We start from the raw sequence: 16,825 nt of genomic DNA, 5'->3' as shown, positions 1-16,825 counted from the left end.
AGCTGGAACTGTTTAGCCCAGAGAAGAAAATGCCTGTGAGGATCTTACGAACGTATATAAATACCTGATTTTTGGTGGAAGGAATAAGGAGATTGCTTTTCCTCAGTGGCATCCAGTGACAGGACAAGAGGCAATGAGCACAAATTAAAATACAAGAAATTCCATTAAAATGCAGAGAAAACTTGGTTTAGAGTTAGTGTTATTGCTGAAACAGGTTGCCCAGAGAGATTGTGGAGTCTCCATTGTAGGAAGAAGTTAAAACCCAGCTGGTCACCATCCTGAGCTACTTGCTGGTGCTGACCCTGCTTTGAACAAGGAGTGCAACTACATGGTCTCTAAAGTTCCATTCTTAAATGCCATTCTGTGCCCACCAGCTTGCCCTGGCAGTCGTGGGAGTTTATTGTAGTGAGCAGAGCTGAGCACAGGATACCAGGCTGTCTGATCTGACCCAGCTGAACTTGGCACATGATCAGAGGGGCCTGCTCCCTAGATCACAAGATAGTAAGCTGGTCTAAAGACATGCTCTACTTAACACCCACATTCTTAGGCTTCTGCCCCCTGTCCCCAGGCCATGTTTGTAACAGGGATCACCTGCATGCAATAGCATCCCAGCTGCATTCCTTCTTCCTCAGGCACAGGGCCCTGTGAGCGGCCCAGGAGTCGCTATCACAGCTCTTGCTGGCAGTGGATGCCCGTGGGGGAGTGGGTAGTCAGCTACATTTACAGCAGCATTTGCTAATCTAGGAAAACAGTGTTTTAAGCCCTGCACCTATTAGAATCATCACTGGCATCACCTGGAGACAATTTTGCCCAGACACGAATACGCAGAAGACAAGCAGAGTAGGTCACAAAATTTCAGATTTTTCCAGTGCATCAAGACTTACCGTCTTGTGTTAGTGCTACAGCTACTGGAAATTATATTAAAAATATTTCTCTCTAGTTACTGCTTCTGATGACTCTGTTGTTCATAAAATACTAGATTTCGGCAACTGAGATGTGTGAGTGTTTGATATTAAGAAACAGTGAGGTTCAGTTTGAGGAAAATTGGTTTGGATATAACCAGGGCGATCAGATAGTCATGAATAATAAGAAGTCACGTGTGAACCATATATTCAGCAAAGTTAGGTGTCCAGTAAAACTAGTTTCAACATTGTTTGCACTACTTAATCTCTAAAATTATAATGTATGAGTCATAGCCCTTAGATGATCTTAACCTTTACTAGAGGATACCCTGCTTTGTGTTCAGTAGCATAAACAACTGAGCAAGGACCTGTGCAGACCTGGTGAATACAACAGGACCCTTTTGACAGTACTGTAAGTGATGCAGGTTTTTTTTCTGTGATAAAATTGTCAGATGTTATATACAGGACAACAGTTTATTAATAATCAATTGAGAAATTACCATGTTCATATTCAAGTTGCAATTTTAAACTTTTTGTGTTGTTTTATGATGGTTTAGGTCCTCATAGAGGGCAAGGTAAGTCCTCTGTGAGATAAGCATGTTTGTATAGCATAATTCTCTTCAGGAAAACTACATCTCTTAATGTTTTGGAAAGTTAAAGTTAATGGATGATAATAATAAATGTAGGACATGATTTGAAATAGGAATAGAGACTTAAGAATTGCTCTGTAAAGCTTCTAGAGGCTTTGGAAAAAAAGAAACTGTGGATAGAGGTAAAGGCTGAAAGAATTAATGGAAGTGTGGTGGTAGAGCAATTCATAAACAAATCAAAGAGCTCAAATTTAAATAGGTTCTAGATATGAAAGTGAACTTTCTGAAAGTGGTTTGTCATGGGGCTCAGGCCCTTCCTACCAGTAGTAGTATTGCTATAACCATGATATTCAAAAGGTGTGAATTAAGCAACAGTTACAGCATATATTAAGACAGAGATTAGGATTCTCAGTTCACTGAATTTTGGAGAACTAAGACACAGGACTGTTGAGGGCACAAATTCAGGGTCATCATAGAGGCTGATAATGATGCAATGATTTTACAAGACATAAAAGTCTGAATACTATTTTTCACTGCAAGTCAGAAACCCAAGATAATTTTCCCCTTTGTAAATCCTTATATTTTCCTCTACAGAGTACTTTATTTTATGAAAGATTTTGTAGGTAAAGTGATCATATATCACTGGAGGATGATTTATGTTACCAGATAATCCAGATTTTTAGTTCCTCCTGTCTGTTAACAAAAGTTGTTGAACCAAGTGTGGTACAGTTAGTATTATTTTTTAGAGGTAGAAGTTTTGCCACAGATGTGGAAAGGATGCTTTCCATGCTGCTGTGGCAAAGGCTTTCCTGTTCTATTGGTATCTTTTAGTGTCTTTATTCCTCTAGAATTTACTCATTCATCTTCACATTTTACTATTGCGGCTTTCTCTGCCAAAATCACCCTTTGTTGCCTTTCTGATAAAAAAGACTATAATTGTTCTAGAGTTTACTAGGGTTTTGATTTTGTTGTTATTATTTTTACGTGATTTGGTTCAGTTACTGGGCTGGACATGTCTTTGCATGCAGTAGACACACTTGCTTCCATTTGCTGTTCTGTGTACATACTCATTTACCCTTTCTTAGTAAGCAACAGAATATTTCCAGGGTCTTGCTAACTTCCTAATTGCTCAAAGCATATTTCTGTCTTTTGTTAGTTATGTGGAAATCTTTTTTAAATGGTGCTCAATTTTTCAAGCTTTGAGGAATCACTGTAACTATTCAAAACTTCCTCATTAACAAGTGCATTTAATTTCTCCCTGGAGCCTGCCTATATGTTTACATGCAGCCCATTAAAAAAGGTATATTTTTATTCTCACAAGGGAGGAAGATTGCACTTTTCTGCTTTGATTTTTTTTTCATCTTGCTAAAATTAACTGACTAGCCTTGAGTGGCTCCCTTGCTTTCTGTTCTATAGACCAGTACTTCTGAGTTAGAGCTTTTTATTTCTTAAAGCCACATTATAAACAGAACATTGAAAAGAAAACATTGTTAAAGGAATTGTAGCCTGCCCCTGATGAGGATGTCTTTGGTGTTACTCGATTCCTCCTTTACTTTAGATTTTATTCTTTCATCACTTCTTCAACAGATTAAGTAATTTTCTGGGAGTCTGCTTCCTTGAAATAGAAAGCTGGTATCCCTGAATTCAAATGGCTTGGAATCACTGACACCAAGCCAGCTTTGTACAGTGAAGGAATTGTCTTATTGCTGACCACAAGATAAAAAGATTTGTAAACCAAACATAATTTTTATTTTCTTCTTTTACAGAGTTATAGCAACATGAAGATGATGTTTTTCGTGTGTCTTTTAGTTGTTGCAATGAATTCTAACAGTTATTGCTATGAGCCTAATCACCGGGGTGTAAGAAACCAATATCAAAGAGGCCAAGAAAACCAAAATATGCCACAGCAGATTGTAGGGAACAGTGTTTGTCAGTTTGCATGTTGTTTCTACAAAGAGATTGCTTCTCGTGATAAGAGTGGGAATATTTTCTTCTCTCCTTTGAGCATCTCTACTGCCTTTGCGATGCTGACCCTGGGGGCCAGATCAGACACCCTGACACAGATTCTTAGAGTCCTTAGTTTTAACCCACGTGAGATTTCTGAAAATGAAATACATGAAGGTTATCGTCAACTCATGCAGATGGTAAACAGAAAGAACGAGGTGTTACAGCTGAATATGGGAAATGTTCTGTTTGTGCTTGACCGACTGAAGCCACAACAAACATTTTTAAACGATCTCAGAAACTTCTACGAAGGAGAAGCTTATCCTATGAACTTCAAGAGGGCTGATCAAGCCCAGGTAAAGATCAACGAATATGTAGCAGGAAGAACCAATGGGAAAATCAAAGATCTCATAAATAACCTCGATCCACTTACTGAAATTCTACTTATTAGCTACATTTATTTTAATGGTAAGACATATGTATCATATTTTCCTACTTCATACGTTATTTCCTCAGGTTAGCTTTGGACATCTTTTTTTTGCTATATTGTTTTGCAGATGAATTCATATCTTGTTTTCCTTTTGGTTCTTACTTAGGCAAGAGAACCGAGTGATCAGGCCCAGTCAACACGGGTTCACAAAAGGCAGGTCTTGCCAAACTAACCAGATCACTTTCTATGACAAAGTGACTTGGCTGCTGGATGAGGGAAAGGCTGTGGATGTATCTTCCTGGACTTCAGTAAAGCCTTTGACAGTTTCTCACAGCATTCTGCTTGGGAAACTGTCATCCTCTGGCCTGGACAGGCGCACACTCTCCTGGGTGGAAAACTGGTTGGAGGGCCGGGCCCAGAGAGTGGTGGGAAATGGTGTGAAATCCAGCTGGAGGCCAGTGACAAGTGGGGTTCCCCAGGGCTCAGTGCTGGCTCCAGCCCTGTTCAATGTCTTTATCAATGACCTGGATGAAGGCATCGAGTGCACCCTTAGCAAGTTTGCAGATCACAGAATCACAGAATCACAGAATAACCAGGTTGGAAGAGACCCACCGGATCACCGAGTCCAACCGTTCCTACCAAACACTAAACCATATCCCTCAGCACCTCGTCCACCCGTGCCTTAAACACCTCCAGGGAAGGTGACTCAACCACCTCCCTGGGCAGCCTGTTCCAGTGCCCAATGACCCTTTCTGTAAAGAATTTTTTCCTAACGTCTAGCCTAAACCTCCCCTGTCGGAGCTTGAGGCCATTCCCTCTTGTCCTGTCCCCTGTCACTTGGGAGAAGAGGCCAGCACCCTCCTCTCTACAACGTCCTTTCAGGTAGTTGTAGAGAGCAATGAGGTCACCCCTCAGCCTCCTCTTCTCCAGGCTAAATGACACTAAGCTGGGTGGAAGTGTTGATCTGCTGGAGGGTAGAGAAGCTCTGCAAAGGGATCTGAACAGGCTGGACCGCTGGGCAGAGTCCAATGGCATGAGGTTTAACAAGGCCAAATGCCTGGTCCTGCACTTGGGGCACAACAACCCTATGCAGTGCTACAGACTAGGAGAAGTCTGTCTAGAAAGCTGCCTGGAGGAGAGGGACCTGGGGGTGTTGGTTGACAACCGACTGAATATGAGCCAGCAGTGTGCCCAGGTGGCCGAGAAGGCCAATGGCATCTTGGCCTGTATCACAAATGGCGTGGCCAGCAGGTCCAGGGAGGTTATTCTCGCTCTGTACTCGGCACTGGTGAGACCGCTCCGCGAATACTGTCTTCAGTTCTGGGCCCCTCACCACAAGAAGGATGTTGAGGCTCTGGAACGAGTCCAGAGAAGAGCCACAAAACTGGTGAAGGGGCTGGAGAACAGGCCTTATGAGGAACGGCTGAGAGAGCTGGAGTTGTTTAGCCTGGAGAAGAGGAGGCTGAGGGGAGACCTCATTGCTCTCTACAACTACCTGAAAGGAGGTTGTAGAGAGGAGGGTGACAGGGGACAAGACAAGAGGGAATGGCCTCAAGCTCCTCCAGGGGAGATTTAGGCTGGACATTAGGAAAAAATTTTCACAGAAAGGGTCATTGGGCACTGGAACAGGCTACCCACGGGGGTGGTTGATTCACCTTCCCTGGAGGTGTTTAAGGCAGGGGTGGACGAGGTGCTAACGGGCATGGTTTAGTGTTTAATAGGAATGGTTGGACTCGATGATCTGGTAGGTCTTTTCCAACCTGGTTATTCTATGATTCTATGATTAATTATAAACAAACCTACTGGAAATTACATTCTGCTTGACACTGATTGTAATTCCTTGCAAAATTTATGGTAAATTTTCCTGTATCTTTTAATTTATATATTTATTTCCTGCAGAAGATTAAGTGAAATATACTTTAAGGAAGGCATTTCTATTCAGTAAAGCATCTATTCATTTACAGGCTAGGAGAATTTAAGCATTTTCTCAAATGTTTTGTTGGCTAGGAATTATTTGGAAATTCAATTCGACTGCTTTTTGTTTAGCAATTTCAGTTAAATTCAATGAAAACTGTGAAAATAAAATCTAGCATCTTAACTATTGAGTAAATTATATTTTTTAGGGTTTCTGTTACTGAGTTCACTCATACTCTTTTTTAATTCTGCTAACTATGCCTTAACTGATAGTATCACTGTAGCCCCAAAGTGTCCACATGCAGAGGTTTCCAACCTTTTTTTTTGATTTGCAGATTCAAATATCCTCCAGTGACAAGAGGAATCCATCAGTATTAAACACAAGCCTAATGAAAATAAGCTTGTTTTTCTTAATTAATTTGTGTGGTCTTCTTAGATACAGTCTACAAATCATCCCAGAGCTTTTCAGACTGCTGATCTGATGAGAAAAGGAGCAAGGCTGTAAGGCTCAATAAGTGGTCTAGTAATAAGTATTGCATCTTCTTTCAAACCTCCTCTTTTACTCTTCTATGATTACTCATTTTATAGGATCCTGAAAACAAAGCAAAGAAGAACAATATTTTGTAAATATGTGACAAAAATATCATTAGTTTTTATTGAAATGGAAGACACATTAGAAATACTATTCTTTTAAAACTATTAACCTGGATGCTTTCACTGTCCTCCTCAATATGAATCTTCCTCTGAAAGTAATTCAAAATCATATTTTTTCTTTTGTTTTGCTTTGCTTTTCATCTGTGTCTCTGCCCCTTGTGTTAATCTCTGAAGGTTTGCCTACAGCTAAATGGAGCTCTCTGGAATACAGATGATTAATATTTCTTAATTCTCTTGAACACATAATTGTTTGCTAAAAGTAATTTTTTCAAGATAAGCTTTTGCTTAGCATCAGTCACATCTTTCAAAATAGGCAAAAAGCTTTTACTGAAAGGTGTTTGAAGGAGTAGTATAAACAGTAACACAATGGGGATAAAAGCCTGAGAAACTCTGTATTAAAGAGAACTATTGCTGCTAATTTTATATGTTTTAAAACCAAGTTTTGTTTAAAATTAGATATTAATTATTACTGAAATGATTTTCCAGGTTCTTCAAATACAGTGGAGATTTAGGTTTAGCTTTTCAACTTTAAAGAAAATGGATTAAAGAATAACATTAATAGCAATAACAAGTAGGTTAATGTTAATTGTTCTAGAGGCTGGGATTAAACTGGAGAGAACCTCTAAAGCTCAAATACCCCCCTAACCAGTATATAGTTTGAGGCTCTTGTCCACTCTCTACACATTTAACCATCCTTGCAGAGCACTGGTGATGCTCCTCCCCCATTTTGTAATGTTGCATAGCATGAAAGTCCTTCCTTAAGGATGAAAGTCTGTTAATAATTTCTCGGTTCTCAGCCAGTGGGCATGCTATTCCACTACAGGACACCAGTCCTTTATCATGCCCTAGCTGAGCTGGTCACCACAAAGCATCGTACTTCGAGGTTCATTTTACACTTGAATGCTGTGAAGCTTTAGAGAAACCTGCTGTCCCTAGAAGACAGCCTCCTAACAGAGAGGAGAGCATTCCTCAGAATCAGGAGGAAAGCAGAAGTCCTGCCTGTTAGATGTCTGATGATAGAAGTCACTGTTACAAGGAAACATAAAAATAGTAACTTCTTCCATCTTCAAAGTATTGGCAGTTGTCGATTTATATTTTCAGAGGTCAATACAGTCCCATTTCAAATGGGACTTAATTCCAAATACTAAATAGGTGTTGTTTATATCCATTTCTTAGATGGTGGAAACAGCAGACCATAATTTCTTTGTTTGTACTAAGCTGCCTAATAATGATTGTTGAAAAAGAAATCAGAAGTCAAAAGGGGTTGCATCTTGCTTCATGGTTTTCTTAATGAGACTTATTTTACATTATGGCCTTTGTTTTGCCCACTAAATTTGTCACAAATTTAATTTTGCTCTAGAAGACAAAACTGAACTACAGAGTAGCACCACTTTTTTAAAAAATAATGAAACACCCTGCTCCTCTTTTTTTTACCTGTTCAACCTCTGAAATGGATGAGGTGGATAGTTGGAATTTGGTTTAGAACTTCCTCTCCACTAAGGATAAGAACATTTCAGAATTTCAACACAGTTTGTTTCACTATAAGCAAGTGAGGAACCTTTGAAAATCTAATGTTGTGAACATGACATTACAAAAAAATTTCTGTTGTTTTGCTTCTAAACCCAGCAGTCTGGTAGAATCAATTTTTTCATGACTTTATTGGCCATGAACTGAAGTGGCATGTAAACCCTTTCTTTCTGCAAATAAGCTGAATCCTTTCATTTCTCTGGAGAATTCATCCCTCATGTCACGTTTCATGAGACTGCTCTGGTGTGGAAATAAGGAAAGGAGAAAAGCTTTCTTCTTCTGAACTCTCATTTGATGGCTGCATCATAAGAGGGCTTTATAGGCCACTTAAGACTGTTATCATGAAGAACATGCACACTAGAACCTTTGATATCTCACTCTGAACTCTGAGGGAGTTTTTTACACCACTGTGTGTTTCTATTGAATTATTCTGAGTATTCAGTAAGATCAAGTGATCACTGCAAACTGGTCTGTCTTTGAAGATGATCCAGCTGTACCAGTGTCTGTCATTCATGAATGTGACCTGTGGTGACTTGTCCTCTGTTTTCATGTCCTCAAAATATCCTATAACTCTGTCTCTTGTATTTCAAGCTGAATGGGAAAAACCTTTTGATCCAAAAAACACTAAAAAGAGCAAATTCTTTGTGGATGGGAACAAGGCTGTTGAAGTCCCGATGATGTTTGGAATGGGCACTTTCAAGCACGGCTATGATGAACAGCTGTCTTCCACTGTGGTGCAAATGGATTACAAGGGAGGTGCCTCAGCATTTTTTGTTCTGCCTGATCAAGGAAAAATGGGGAAGCTGGAGAAAAAAATGAATTGTGGACGTATAACAAGATGGAGAACATTATCCTCAACAAGGTAAAATTCTGCAGTTCTTTGTTCAGATAATAGGCAAGGAAACACATCAGTTTCAATTGGCAGGGCTATGACAGAATCAGGGTACTATTTTTAGTTCTATTTTAACCTGCAGAAGAATTCCAACTGACCAAAGTTGAAATCTGGTTCGATGGTATTCCTGTTTTTTCACATTCAGTACTGTATGAAGAAAAAACCTTCACAGCTTTAGGACTTTTGCAATTTCCTCATTTTGTTTCCCATCTTCAACTCTCCATAGCCCTTGGTTTTCAGTCTTAAGACCTCTTCTCACTTTTTTGGGGGCAGGTCTCCTGTCTTCCGTTTACAAGTAAATTCCCACCACTTTTCTTCAGCCTTTTTTTTTGTCCCTTGCTTCCTTTCTGCACATTACAATTACCGTTATATGTACATTCATTGCTGAAATAATAGCTTAGCTTTCATTTGTCAGTTGTGAGGGCAAAGCTCAATGGTAAAGGTATAGACCAGCTGGTATATTGCAGAGACATTATATTCAGGTGCTTTGAAGATTTATGAAAGCAAAACTGTAATAAGCTACACTTGCTTTGAGGTAACTTTGAGACTAGATAGCAGAAAGTTTATATGCTTTCTAAAACCACCTTTAGACTCCTTGCATTTAGTATCGTGTGTAGTAGTAGCCTTTGATGGGACAAATAAGATGATGAATGGAGATAATTTTTTTTTTTTTTTTGTCAAAGAAACACAATTGCCTTTAAAATCAGCAAGAAAGACACTAAATATGATTGGGTGGGTTTATGTTTCTCTCCCCATCCTCTGCCTCCCTTCCAAACTGGAACAATCTACTAAAAGCCATGAATGGGAGCTGTAAAACATATAAGGGCATCACTGTCAAAGACAAGCTTGTTTCGTGCAGGTCCCTGTTTTTCATCATGACAATTCTCTCCTGCAAACTAATGATAAACTCCTCCTTTCCCCTCTAGTTTTCAAAGCAACTGATTGTCTTTTCTATTATTTGGGGACTGTGGGAAGTCTTAATAACTGGATTTGATCTAGACTATGGAATGATTCAAGGACTGTGAACAAACTATTTTTGTCCTTGTTTATCTGCAACAAGGTGTGGAAGCATCGTGAGGAACATTCTTCTGTTGGAACATTACTGTTGGCTGCTGAACAGGGGACAATCCCAACATATTGCCAGTACAGGCAGCTGAGATTTCTTTAATGGCTGAACTGCAGAGAAAACATCACTTTCTATTCTGGAAAGTATATCCTAGTGCTTCCTGTTTGGTCACATTGTTGCTTGTTGAAAGCAGATGGGGGCTTGTAAATGAGCTATGTAATAGCAAGATGGGTGATTCAATGATAATTGCATCCTCACTTGAGATGGCAATCAGCAGTCAGAAATTAGGCAGAGTAAGAGATCAGTAACCTATTGTGAATCTACCAGCTCTCACATTTTTGGATACCAGCCAGATTTGGCATTAGATTGTATGCTGTACTGGAGGTATGGGACCTTTCCTTCATGCTTGTCCACTGAATAATTTGCTGTTTGGCTAGCTTCAGTAAGTGCTCCATGTCTTCCTGACCTGAAAGCTTGGACAGCTGACCTGGTTTCTCACCAGAAAACAGTTCCTACTGTCAGCATTATCACTAACCTCTGCCTCGTTGTGCTGCTTCTAGCTGTAAATGCTGGGTTTAGCCTTTGAAAAGTAGTCGTTAAACCCTTACTGAAAGAGTAAGGAAGAAATTAGTCAGAAATATGGAACTTAGATTAATTTATGGAAAGCAGCAAACTAATTACTTTCAAAAAACCTAATAAAACAGACATTGGACTTGACATAGAAAAAGAATTATCTGTTGAGTAACTATATTCTGACAATGTGCTTTTGTTTGTTTTACGTGGACAACCATACAATCACTGCCACATGCTGTCTTGTACTTTCTTTTGTTATATCTTTTTGTCTTTCCTGTCCTGAATTGTATGATAAACACACATTTTTTTTTCTCCAAAAGTAACCAGTTAACTTGGATGAGTTAGGTTTTTGTATGCCAAGCCCAAGAAACCTAAAAGAATCACTTTTTCACATGGTGATTCCACTGCATCCTCAGTAAAGGGACATGATTAAGGTGCTTCCAGCAGAAAGCATAGAATATCACTAACTTCTGAAAATGTCAGATGAATATCCTTAGGGAGGTACGCCTGTATTGCACTGAATTATTGCTGGGTCAGTCTTACTCTTCATGTATTGGCTCACTGCAGACAATGAGCCAGCAACCTACAACCCTAGCCTCTCAACCAGCGTTCCAAAATTGTAATAAACCGTCTTTTCTATTCTCCAAATTAATGTCACTTTACATCTCCCACACAGAATAGGGAGAACCTGCAAGCAAAATGTCTCTTGGAAGAAAGTAAAATGAACTTGTCTACCAGCATTCTGTTATACTGGGACGTCTGATCAAAAGTTTCATCATATTCTTGCATTTTTCTTTTAGTGGCACAGTAAATTTGCGTATTCCAAAATTCACTCTTTATGGGACATACGACCTAAAAGATATGTTATATAAAATGGGCATCATGGATGTATTCACTGATAAGGCTGACCTGTCTGGGATCACTGGGCAGCCCCAGCACAGAGTTTCCCAGGTAAGTCATACACGCTTTTTGTTGCAAGGGTCCATGGCTACATCACTTTCTTTATAGCTATTAATGATGCAAAACTGTAGAGTGGCTTTTCTTCACATGAAAAGGCCTCTGTTGGCATACAAAGGATCTCACCCGTATTATTTCCCCTGTCAGCACCACTGAGTTGGAGCGGATTACAAATCTGTAATTTTTTTTTTAATCTAGGAGGCCTTTCTGATCTATGACCTTATAAACCAGACATGACCAAATCATTCTCTCTCTACACCTTGATACCTTCCTGTGGCATGTTGTTACAGTCATTACATTGCTGCTTCTGACTGTGTCTACCTTCTTCAGCCTGCCTGTGGGCGAGAAGGGAGCTGTAGGATGTATTATTGCTTGTGTTTTATAGAGGGGAGAAGATAAACAGTACTTGATTTTAAACTTTAGGAGAAAGGAAACTGCAGTTTTTAAAAACATTTGGCTTTAAGTGTATAAGCAATGAGTGTTATTATTGCCAGACTGAGGCAAAAGCTACAGATAAGTCATAGTTCAGTACACTTAGAGTTTAAAGCTAACAACTAATTCAAATTTAATTGTCTAATCTAAACAAAACAACAACCCTTGTGACCTCAGGTGGAAGCTGGTGAATTAGGGTCTATGAATGTCTTGATTTTGCAAGCTAAAACTTATATGTTTCTCTGCTCTGGCCCTGTATTTCTAGTCTTTATCGTTTGCTCTCATTTTTTCCAAGATGTTAAGGAACTTGGGAAACATAATTTCAGGATGTTATTTATTATGCCATTCTGCATGTTAATTCTTAAGCTGTGTGAGCTTGTAATAGGCACTTCAATGTGATTGTGGGCTCCCAACATTTAATCCAGCTCTGCAGATCTGCATGAACGGGAGCAGGGAATAAGAAAAGAAACAAAGCAAATGTTTTTGCTAGCAGGGACAAGCCGTTGTGCAGGGAATGAGCTTTTCCTCTCTGGTGCTAGGAAAGCTATGCGTCATAGAGCTTGCTGATTTTTTTTCCAGCTTTGCCATCTTTGTGCAGTGGACTCACACCTGTCCATCTGATGCTTGTTTCTTACCGATAACTTCTCCAGGCATTTAGCTCAAGTTCTTATTTAGATGACTAGTTTTGTAACCCCTTGACTTGTAACATCTTTCTGTTCACAGGCTGTTCATAAGGCTGTGGTAAAGGTGGATGAGACGGGCACCGAAGCAGCAGCTGCCACAGGCATGGAAATAGTGCCTATGTCGGTTCCAGTTACCATTACATTCAACAGACCCTTCCTAACGGTCGTAACTATGGAACAAAGTATACTCTTCATGGGAAAAATTGTGAACCCTTTGAAGAAGGATTAAGTTGATGTACACATTAGGTATGCGGTAATCACCACTGTTAAAGGAAGTGTTTGACCTGATGAATATGGCATGGCTGCAGAAGGCTCTCCATCTCTTAACTGATGTTATTCACTGGGTTTTTTTTTGTAGATGAGGCTCAGTTTAAGTTGTCATAACTGTGTATTTGTTTGGGCCTTGTTGCTCTTGGTGTGGTTTTTGGTTTGGTTTTTTTTTTGATTTTTTTTTTTTTTTTTTAAGGAAGGTTGCATTCAGGCAGAACCGTCTTTAGGCCTGGGACAAAATAGGCCTGTGTGATATTAACAGCATAGATACATCTTCTGTCAGGGAAGATAAGGAGCATGTGGCTGGAGTGTGTTCTGTAAGCCTGCTTCTTCCCTTATGGTTGCCTCGTCACCTTTTTTTGGTGTTGACTGACAAACAGGTACAAGTTATGGAACTTTACTATTTGTGCTCATTTCCCTATCAACATGAAGTTCGTATCTAGCAAAAATCTTCACATACATAATGCTTACTACCTTGCATAGTACAACTACTGTCCAGTAAGTCTATTACATCCTGGCCTTTCAGCTGTTGCCCCAGCTAGGCTGCTGCAAATGTGTCACAGAGGGTGGGATTTCCTCCTGCACATTTATACTGGTCTGCCCAGTGTGTTTGTGAGTGTTTACTATCCAGACTCATTCCAGGGAAAATATTAGCAGGTCTAAGAAAAGAAGCAGATCTCTGTGGTTTAGTGCCCTGGAGCTGACCTTTGTGAATCATATATACAGCTCAGAGGAGCCAGAAGACTGCTTCTAACCTATGCCTGCACCTAATCCAGCTTCTTGAAGCTCACAAACAGCAGGAAACACAGACCATCTTCCCTTAGTGCCGGTGCCTGTACCAGTATCCTCTGCTCCTGGGAGACTACCCATGGTAGTAAGCACCATTCCAGTATAGTTGATAGGATCAAGCACCCTACTGATAACACCCATACCCCATCAGTGACACTTACTGTGTCTCTTGACATATAACCCCTTCTGTTCCCAGACCATCCAGTAATACAACATCGGTACTTATTTCTCATCTGCTTCATGATTAGTATAGCCACAATATTATAGAGAACTGTTTTCACTATTAAGATACACAATACTAAAAGTCACATTCATAATGTGCATGCTTATTTATTTTTTCTTGTTTAATTTACTATCTATTTTTTCTTCTATATTTCACAGCATCTATCATTATTTTAATTCTTTGCTCATGTTCATGGTATATATCTGATCTCTGGTTGCAGGAGGGGTAAATTATTGACCAAAATGGGTTAGTCTGTTAATAGGTATTAAGCATTAACACGAGTCTTTGTACAGCCTTTAAATATGCAGGCAATTGTACTACAATCGAAGAAAAACAATGAATAAACATGACTTTAAAAAGTTTCTAATTTCGCAGTTTATTTCTGTAGTTCAGAGTTAAGAGCTAAGTATGTTTCAAGCAGGTTTTTTTGAATGGTGTCAACAAGCAGTTATTAATACATTACTCATATATATTAGATCAGCACAGTAATGCCAATACTGAGCTTCAGAAAGTCTTTGGCCTAAATTCCTGTTCAGTGTATAGTTGTATATCTCTGTTAGGAGTAGAATATTTTGGGAATGTTAAGGATTTCTTTGATGCAGAGATACTTGGTTCAAAGGCTATAGACAGTGTGCTGCATCTGGTCTGTCAGGTGTGTGGCTCTGTGTGGGCTCTGTGTGTGGCTCTCATATGTCTTTTAAAAATCTCACTCTTGACTCCCTCTAATAATGGTGTTACCAGTCTTGACATGTGCTTTGAGCTGTGGTTCCTGTTATTCCACACACAAAATATAAGCCATCTAGATATTTTTAAAAATAGATTAGACAGAAAAAGCAAGAAGAGTGCTTAGAAGCTATCAGCTTTTTGCAGAGGAATCCACTTCCAAATTAAAAGTACAGTGAAGAAACCCTGCTTTGTGTGGCATTGAAATCAAGCAATAAGGAAGAATAAAATTTCCATTTCCCAAAATGAAATGTAGATGTAATTAAATTGTTTTAATTTGTCTCTGACTACATCACTGGATACCTAGTAAAACTTGACAGGTAGCACATTTCAACAGTTTCTTACAGAATGTGGTAGTTCACATTGATCTAGAGGCACTGCAGATCTTACGAGGTCACAATCAGTTTTCTGACATAATCAGAAGTTGCAAATTGCTTTCCTGTAAAAAATTTAGAGCAATGCATTTGGTTGTATATATATAAAAAAAATAAATAAAAAATAGGCAGATTTACACAATAAAATAAATGAGAATTATGAGGGGTTTTCCCCTCATAAAAAAATTGAAAAGAAAATTGAAGAAAATTGAAGTTCTGGTCAAATGAGGGATTACCCCTCATCAAAAAGACCAACACCACAACAGTAAATCTAAAACCGCAACAAGAAAGGACAAGGACAACCCTGAGGAAAAAAAAACCAACCAAACAAAACCAACTTGCAGAAATCATAGCATATAATAATATCTTCTTTTCAAAGAGATCAGAAACATGTCAGAGCGTCTGAGGGATAGGTACGTGTTCAAAGTGTAAAAGTTTTAAGAGGGGAAATGGCAAAGCAGAAAAGCTCAATCCATTGCACATGTAATCCCTTTGCAGTGGTTGAGCCTGAACAACTATTTCAGGTTGAATTAAGAATAGAAGAGCTTTTAGAAAAAATATAGAAGAGCAAGTAGCAACAAATTGCCAGGATTGTTTAGTATGTGTGCAATAGCTCTTAGTTGCCTCAAGAACAAAACTGTCAAACTTTACACTGTGGTGCATCACTTAGATCAGTCTCTGTACCAGAGTAATAAGAAGTGACATATGTGACTTGTTTTTAAAAGAGGTGTGAATGAGAATGCAGTGAATTGCAGAACAGTTAGTCCAACTTTGGTATTTTGGAAACTGTAGAACTTGTAGTTGTATGGATAGGTAGGACAAAATATTGAAGAAGTAACACAGCTTTACAAAAGGATTCTTTGAAAGAGTGGATATGTGTGTGGTTTGATTGATACATGTCACAATGTTTGGAAAATTATAAGATCGCTCACCCAAGGATCTCAAAAACCCCTAAGCCTGTAGGGAATGAAGAGACCCTTTAAAAGCAAGAAGTTCATGCTTGTATTGTAGAAAGAAGTCAGAGATCACGTGGGAACCTAATGAACTGTAAGGTGACACATTTTTCTCATGGTCTTATCTTGTTCAAGGGCAAGGATCTCATGGTACTCAGTGACAGGCTGATAAAATGGCAGAGGAAAATCACTGCCAATAAATCTAAAGCAAAGAATACAGGGAAAGAAGCCCACGTGTTCTCTTATATTAGGCATTGCCACTCAGATTAGAGATTTTGCAGAGATGCCGGGTGGACCACTGAGTATGTCATCTCCGTGCTCAGTGCTGGTCTAAAAGGAAACCAAGCAGCAGGAGATACAAAGAAAGGAAGAAATAGAAAGAAACATCAGCGTGCTCCTGTGCCATGGTGTGCCCACACTGTACAGACAATGTGCAGTGCTAGATACTGAACTAGGTGGACCTCTAGTTTAAGCTAAGTGTGGCGATTTATAGGGCTAATAGAATAGTGTTATCTGTGCATATACTATGTATCTGTAGGCTAAACTCAGAGCCAAAGCTTAAGTGTTTATTTCCTTTTGCTATGCCCAGGGGTGTCTCAGACAACAGTGTGGGGCTGGCAATTATGAGTATTTTTATTTCCTCAGTTAACAGCAACACTTCTATCAATCAGCTCACTTTCAGTGGGAAATAACTAAAAGTCAAAGCCAACTTACATGGCTCAGTAGTTTAGGAGCATCCATTATTAAATAAGAAGTGCTTATTTTTGTGTATTTTACAAAGGGCTTTTTATCACTTCTTTCAATGACTGAAGCAGGTGAATTTACATTTGTATACTTATTCACAGTTTTGGTCTTTTTACTATCATTGTTCATACTTTTTACAATCACCTGAATACTTCACTATTTACCAGTGTACCTTCACAAAGACT

At 39.2% G+C, this 16,825-nt stretch overlaps 2 protein-coding genes across 3 annotated transcripts in view; both read left to right on the top strand.

Moving 5' to 3' along the window:
• Positions 1–501: 501 nt before the first annotated feature.
• LOC138721537 (alpha-1-antiproteinase-like) overlaps positions 502–16,825 on the top strand; it is a 99,099-nt gene continuing 82,775 nt past the window's right edge. Inside the window, exon 1 of the mRNA XM_069858741.1 lies at positions 502–511. The gene's annotated coding sequence lies outside the window, so the exon portion shown is untranslated. The remainder of the gene's footprint in view (positions 512–16,825) is intronic.
• LOC138721538 (alpha-1-antiproteinase F-like) lies at positions 823–12,984 on the top strand. Of its 2 annotated transcripts, none has more exons than XM_069858744.1 (5): positions 823–840; positions 3,259–3,904; positions 8,553–8,823; positions 11,293–11,443; positions 12,605–12,984. In XM_069858744.1, the coding sequence occupies exons 2-5, from the start codon at positions 3,271–3,273 to the stop codon at positions 12,791–12,793; spliced, it is 1,245 nt and encodes a 414-aa protein (XP_069714845.1). In that variant the 5' UTR covers positions 823–840; positions 3,259–3,270; the 3' UTR covers positions 12,794–12,984. The 2 variants fall into 2 exon arrangements, with proteins under 2 accessions (XP_069714845.1, XP_069714844.1); XM_069858743.1 differs by lacking the exon at positions 823–840 and adding an exon at positions 1,185–1,314.

The sequence above is a fragment of the Phaenicophaeus curvirostris genome, chromosome 5 (genome assembly GCF_032191515.1).
Source record: "Phaenicophaeus curvirostris isolate KB17595 chromosome 5, BPBGC_Pcur_1.0, whole genome shotgun sequence".
NCBI classification, from domain to species: Eukaryota; Metazoa; Chordata; class Aves; order Cuculiformes; family Cuculidae; genus Phaenicophaeus; species Phaenicophaeus curvirostris.
Note: the sequence above shows the minus strand (reverse complement) of the source record. Positions and strands in the feature narration are given on the sequence as shown.

What these genes read in the sequence shown, in the direction of transcription:
- LOC138721538 (XM_069858744.1), top strand. Translation starts at nt 3,271, where the DNA reads ATGAAGATGATGTTTTTCGTGTGTCTTTTAGTTGTTGCAATGAATTCT. An exon ending in AGAACATTATCCTCAACAAG is followed by an intron (nt 8,824 to 11,292) that starts GTAAAATTCTGC and finishes TTTTTCTTTTAG; the next exon opens with TGGCACAGTAAATTTGCGTA. An exon ending in CCCAGCACAGAGTTTCCCAG is followed by an intron (nt 11,444 to 12,604) that starts GTAAGTCATACA and finishes TTCTGTTCACAG; the next exon opens with GCTGTTCATAAGGCTGTGGT.